Source organism: Artemia sp. Qi Xiang Cuo, chromosome 9, assembly GCF_049724085.1.
Source record: "Artemia sp. Qi Xiang Cuo chromosome 9, ASM4972408v1, whole genome shotgun sequence".
Taxonomy (NCBI): Eukaryota; Metazoa; Arthropoda; class Branchiopoda; order Anostraca; family Artemiidae; genus Artemia; species Artemia sp. Qi Xiang Cuo.
Window position 1 is genome coordinate 7,637,844 of NC_142802.1, and position 6,979 is coordinate 7,644,822.

A 6,979-nucleotide genomic window follows, 5' to 3' on the forward strand; every position below is an offset into this window, starting at 1 on the left:
AGTCGGAGTTGACGGCGCTAGGCAGGATTTGCTTTAGTTTTAGTGGGTAGTGATAAGTAGGTCTTACTCAGAGTCTTGAAAATATCAGGGTATAAACGCTGCTCTTCAAAAGCCTTGTTTACATTTTTATCTGACAGATTTACAAGCTTCTTTAAAGTGGTCATTCCAGTTGTGGATATGTGCTTCAGCTATATTATGCTCAGAGTGGGTGCCGTAGCAAAAGACTATATATCTAGCTTGATTTTTCTGGTCTGGTGGTTTTAATAACTACTGGTGGCCATAAGGGGTATCCTTGAAATGAAGATATCCTTGAAATGTGGTCTCCGAAATTATCTACTTGAAATGAAGGTAGGACAAGATCGAACGGTTTGTATTTAGCCATTTTACGGTCTGCAGTCGCGAGGCGGGGGATTTCAAGTTACAAACTTCAACAACAAAATGTTCCAATTTGCCATCCCAAAGTACTCACGTTTGTAATATGTGCTTAGTTTTTCACGCAAGTTCAGCAAATTTCAGCAAGGACTGTATCCGATTCAATTGGAAACTTGTTTAGCTCTATACTCTTAGAACTCCGACAGTGAACTGACTTTTCTTATTTGTCTGTCAAGAGATTGCTGTATATCGCCTTTATTTTCAGTTGTTAGTGAAGTTTTCAGTATCACATTATATTTTTCAATCTCCCATATTATTCAGGTTCTTTTGTATTTTTTGTTCTTTTTCGAAAAAGTAAATTTGTTTAAAAGTAGATGGCGCCTGTGCTCTCACAGGATTTTTTTGTGGGGGGGGGGGTAACAAATTAATTATTATTTTTTAAAAACTCCCAGTATTCCCACCCCCCGTGTCGGTATCTCTGAGTTGAAATAAAAAATCCCCATATGTTTAAGATAGATTATAAAACACTGAAAATTATAAAAAAAAAAACAAGTTGAGTATCAGTGTATAGGTGGATTTGAATGTTATATTATCAATTGAAAAACTCTCTTCTTTTTTGGAGGGCACCAAGAACCCTCGCTTTCATTATTCTGTTGCTGCTATTTTAGGCTATTTTTTGGGCCCTCATTGGACAGTGGGCAATCTGAATTTGGCTCCTGTTGTTTTTTTTCCTTTTTTATTTTTATTTTTTATTTTTTATTTTTATTTGTACCTAATATTTAGTCATATTTTGGTTTTAACGCAACGAATTACGCCTCCCGTGCATTGTTTTCCCTCCGAATACTTTTATGGAAGGCGTCGTCGTAAAAACTTGGGAAGGGGCTCGTTCTATAGGAGATCAAAAGTTCTAGTGTCTTTTATCCCTGATCAAAATGACTGAAAGGCAACTAGACCACCTTACCCTCTTTTTGCCCCCGTGGCATCCACATAATCCCCGTTTTATTGGATCAAGATTATTAGAACTATTTGTTTGAAAATAGTGAAAAGATCTAAAAGTGTATCTCCGTGGTCAAAATGACCCACACCCCTTAGGACAATGACAATAAATTATGCAAAAATATCAATCTATTTATAATAAAGTTTTAGTTGAAAAAAAGGCAAGAATACATTTTGTTGCTTGTCCAATCAGCTTGGAACTGTTAGAAACCGTTTGCTTGGCCAATCTAAAACTTACAGGAACTGCTGCGGGAGGGGTGTAATTGGATCTCAAAATTTGACTTGGAGCAGGAATCAGAAGTAAATCTATGACATTATGTGTACCCAGGTTATCAAAATAGCTTCAATGAAACTCAGAGAGGAAAAAAAATAACAAAATGAAAAATATAGTCAAAAAAGGTGAAAAAACGAGGATTTAGTCAGCCAGTGGCGAACCATGAAGAAGAAGAAATAAGCAAATATTTCGACAAGGACCTCCGCCGAGTCGTCCTCAGTGCTAAACAAAAAAGAAAGAAAAGAAACCAAAGAAAATCGAACCTTTCGAAGTTTACTTAACAGCGAGTGAACAAAAACTAAATAAGAACTAGGTTGGAATCAATGAAAAAGAAATCTACCAAGATGATTGAGCAATAAATCTTTGTTTTGTTATAGCCTTAGCTGGTCTACAAATTCGTTCATCATTTGATGTGCAAATAGGTTTTCTCGAGTTATACCAGGCGAAAATATGGATTGAGTCCTTCAAAATTAAACTGTGATAAATTATACTTAATGAAATGTCTCCAGTATCTCTATTTATTGCTAAATTTCGGTTTATGTATTATTTTTTTATCTAAATTACCTCTTTAAAAGTTTGTGGTAAGGCATTTACAGTAGATATTAAGGTTGCCTCGTCAAAAGAACCAGATGGGTCGGATTTTCGAAAATATGCCAGGCCAATGCCGAATCAAAGTTGTCATTGTTATTTTTCAATCTCAGGGACTTAGCTATTGAAATTTTGTGTTCATGTAAAGGTTCACCTAGTTGTTGATGGGTCCTACCAATGTAAAATTTCCCACATGAACACGGGATTCTGTAGACACCACTACCCAGTACAGGGTAAGTTTTATTCTTTCCTGAGTTGGAAAAATGTTCAACTTTTTGTTCAGTTTTGTAAGAAACAGAGAGATTGTGTTTTTTTTTTTTAACATTCCAAGTTTATCGCCAAGTTTTGGGATGTATGGTAAAGTGATGAAAGTTTTTTTCTCAGTTTCCAGGGTAACTGAATCGAGGGGAACGGGCTCCCTATTTTCTTGTTATATCTTTTTTAATCGTCTATCTATGATATTTTCAATAAGTTTTTTTGGGTAATCATTGCAGAATAGAATATCCTTGACATAGTTTAATTCAGAATTTATATGATTACGAGAACAGATTTTTAAAACTCTGTCGACTAAAGAGATTATTAGGATTATCTGGTTATCATAATACTACATCTACATTGTGTTGGGAACGGCTGGCTGGATCGTGTGAAACAATCAGTGGTTGTTGGAGAACCCTAGATGGGGAAGGGGGTAAATATTTATTGAGAAGATTAGACATGAGGTAAAGGGGGTAAAAAAGTTGTCTCCGATTTGACTGATAAATTTCGTTTTCCTTTCAGGAGCCGACGTTACAATTATGAGCTTTACGTCAACTCTTACTGCAATTTTAGAAAATTTGAAGCTGGAAAATAGTCCAATTATTACGATTCAATGTAAAAATGGAAACATTACGACCCCGAAGATTCTTTTAACAGCAACGAGTGACGTATTTAGACAAATGTTTGAGTATGACATGCTCGAGAAGCAAACAAACATCGTCGTGGCAAATGACGTCGACGTCAATGCTATGAAAGCAATTATTGGGTGCTATGAAGAAGGAAAAATCCCTGAAATGAGTATAATTGACCTGGGGGCCTTTAGTTATGCTGTTGATAAATACAATTTTCTTGGAATCAAGGAAGCGATGGCGGAACAGTTGCTTGATAAATTTGCTAAAGAAAATGACTTGAAAATACTTGAGTTCATTTTTACAACCTACGATTGCAAGGCCCAAAAGAAAATCGCTATAAATGAGATTGCTATGACTATTGTGAAAGGCAGAAAAGGTCCTGATTTTATTGTGGATTTTGATATTTACGATTTTCTACAGCTTTCCAAAATTGTATGTGCGTCTAATATAAAAAGAAAGTTCGAAAGATGGGATTCATTTTTGAACTGTTTTTACGAGTGGGTCTCTAAAAATTCCGAGGAAAGATCTGGCACTGCAGTAGAAATCCTGGGGATGATTGGCGTACGTAAATTTTCTACATCAGAGGTTCTAAAGATGCTTGAATCACTGTCCTTCCGCAAGAAGTTTCAAGGTTTTAAGCTAATGTTTGAAAAAACATTAGACCATGTTGTTAAAAACATAAACCCCAAGACGGGGATTGTGGGCACTTGCCAATACGGAATACCAACATGTTCGGTTTGCGGTGTTGGCTCTACCTCCCCATACCACACTTCTCCCGGTTGCAAAGGTGTTCATCGTTGTCAATACTGGAACACTCCGAGTTACACCCACAGTGGCAATTGCGATAAAAGTTTGCCAATTAATGATGCTTATATTTATACTTCTTTAAACTATGATTGATTTTTCAAGATCATCGTTTGTCTGTATTTTATTGCTAAGTTGATTTAGTGACAGGTCAATTCCCTTTATGTCGAATTAGCAGTTTTATGAATAAAAATCTTCTTCTATGTTACAGCTTGGGAAATACGAGACTTACTGGAATGTTTTCAATTCCTTAAATCTCTGTCTCCCCCTTTTCTCTGTCATTAAATTTCAGCACGTTAACGTCAAGACTGGTACAGTAAGGGTAATCTTTTAAACTGGAGTTAGACCCGGATGGGTAAAAGGAGCCAGTAGTTCATTCTTCCGCCTTTAAAGTGGCTCACCTGTCCCCGTAGCACAAAAATTACTTAAGAATGGCTAACCAAAGAAGTAAAAAAAAAAAAAAATCCATTAATTAATTAGACAGTTAATTAATTAAATAATTTAAACAATTAGGCCATTATTTAATTAAAAAATTGTATAAAACCATTATACAATATCATTGTAACTCGACTAAGTTCGATCGTACAAGTACCTCACGCGGAGTGTAAAGGAATTAGTAAGCAGCGAAACATTTACCTCATCACAACAGAAATATTTTTGACGTCAATAGTGGAATCCTTGTCCAAACTGAAAAAAATAAAATAATAACTCACTGTCGTTCAAAGGGGGAGGGGTAACGGGGACAGCTGGCCTGGACGCCGCGGTTGAGGGGATTCCCACTTTGATATTTTTTTGTTTTTCTGATTCGGCATTTTTTGATTATATTTGAGTTGGCAGTGGGGGGGGGGGGTGTGTAACTAATAGTACTTGTATGGAATCGGGTAAACAGGCAAAATATAAAGTTTGGTTAATACTAATGTGATAAAACAAATTAAGGACGAAAATATAATAGTTTAGAAACAAATTTGGGCTGTATGTTTGCACATTAGAGGGGGGGGGGGTAAAGCATAGCATATATTAAATAATTAACCTAACCTTTTTTCGCCCCTTTAATCCCAAAAAACTAAGTTTAAATCTTTGTCACGGAGTGAGCAACATCTCACAAACCTGTTTATCAATAGCAGTTTTGAGACTACGATGCGATATTTCATCGCGTGTTTACCCGATTCCATACAAGTACCTAACTAATTTTTCTTCGAGCACCACCAACCCTCGAAATGGTTCTGAAAGAACCTTTTAGAAATATGTGAAGATAGGGAGGACAAATAGCAATTGGGAGTATATAACATAGATCTGAGCGTCCCCAAACAATCTCCATGGGGTAGGAGTCGTACTAGGAGCTTTATACCAAAGTTTAAAGGGGATACTTTTTGTTTTCCTAATTCTATACTTTTTCTAATTTTATCTTGCCTTCCTGAGGCGGGGGCTGGACCATTGACTCTTTGCCCCTTACCAGCGTCCATGGCTGTATCATACAGCCCTAGGCCATGGTACCTTAATACGCGAGTGCTACGAAGAACGAAAAACAAAAAAATCTAGAATTACAAAATCAAAGGATAACAATGTTTAGCCAGTTAGTAAAAAAAAACAAAAAAAAAACAGTATATTTCGGCAAACACCTTTATTAAGCCGTTCTCAGTGCTTGAAAAGAATATATATATATATATATATATATATATATATATATATATATATATATATATATAAAGTAAGCTTTTTTCAACTGAAAGTAAGGAGCAACGTTAAAACTTAAAACAAACATTACGTATATGACGGAGTTTTCCCCTATTGAATACTTTGCTCTTTACGCTAAAGTTCGAATTTTGTTCCAATTTCTTAAGAATGACGGTTAAATCGCAAAGAGCGCTTAATTAGAATAAATAGCTCTTTTGAAAGTACTAATTTGCTAATAATTTCAGTTAGTTTCAAGTTTTAATGGTGGTCCTTACTTTCAGTTGAAAAATCTTTTTATTTTAAATTTAATTTCTGATCGTATTTTTAAAAGGCACTATGTGTATACTTTTAGTACTACAACTACAGTTACTGTAACTAATGATTTTAAGAGTACTAGGGTAAAGGTGCCCCCCCCCCCCCTTGTTCCCCTTTATGGGCGCCCATGCAAATATATAGTCTGAATTATATAAGGTAAAATTCTAGACAAGCTATTTGTTGCTATCTTGGGAAGGGGTTAGGTTACAAAAATGAAGCTTTCTGGGATGGGTTTATAGGCTAAAGTAAGTCCTTGAAAGATATTTTGATGTGGCCAACCCATATCTACTCCTTTCCCCAATAGAGGGCACTGACCTTTGATGAACTTTGAAAACCTCACGTATTTTTTTTAGGCCTGACTTTAATCACAAAGTTATCTTTAAATATTGTGTTGCAACTGTACGAAATAAAGTGTACCAAAATTTTTTTTGCGATAATAAACCAAAGATATTGTATGTCTTCGGCTTGTGGTTGTAACTAGCGTATTCAATGGAATAAGTCATATTAAATTCTAAAAGTTAATAAAAAGAGTTCACAGCTGTTTAACCATTATGACGCAAAAAACTGCAGCTAAAAACAGATGAATTTTGGCAGATCACATAAATCGATGTTCTTCCGTAAAAGCGGAGGAGGATGACAAAAAGGCAAGCAAGCAAGATAAAAGTAGAATTAGATTAGGGGCAAAACTTTTTCTGACTTTTGCACGATACAACTATTTTAGCGCTATTTCATCATTTGTAGCACTGTAGCATGTGCTTCAATTTGTAGCACTTCGTAAAACAATTTTCTTATTTTGTCGTGGACGAAATGATGATGATTTTGAAAAAGGTTAAGGAATTAACAAAAGGGTTGGACTGGATTTTTCCGTATTTGTTTTGAGATGTTTGTGCGAAGTTTCATTTAACCAGGGCTGCCTTTCTGCCGTATTTGTATTGATTGGGGTTAAGTTTGAAATAACCGGAAAAAAAGCTGATCTAGAACTAATCCAACTACACTTATCGGGCCATGTGCGTGTCGTGGCGCAAGCCGCGACACGCGCAAAATTTTTTTTTGACTTTAGCACCGAAAA

The 6,979-nt window shown here is 35.6% G+C and overlaps 1 protein-coding gene across 4 annotated transcripts in view; it reads left to right on the top strand.

Moving 5' to 3' along the window:
- LOC148948276 (uncharacterized) overlaps nucleotides 1-4,129 on the top strand; it is a 13,630-nt gene extending 9,501 nt beyond the window's left edge. For all 4 annotated transcript variants that reach the window (XM_089094261.1, XM_089094260.1, XM_089094259.1 and 1 more), the window contains exon 2: nucleotides 3,008-4,129. In XM_089094261.1, coding sequence (XP_088950387.1) covers nucleotides 3,025-4,017 — 993 coding nt within the window. In that variant the 5' untranslated portion in view covers nucleotides 3,008-3,024 and the 3' untranslated portion in view covers nucleotides 4,018-4,129. The remainder of the gene's footprint in view (nucleotides 1-3,007) is intronic.
- Nucleotides 4,130-6,979: the final 2,850 nt, after the last annotated feature.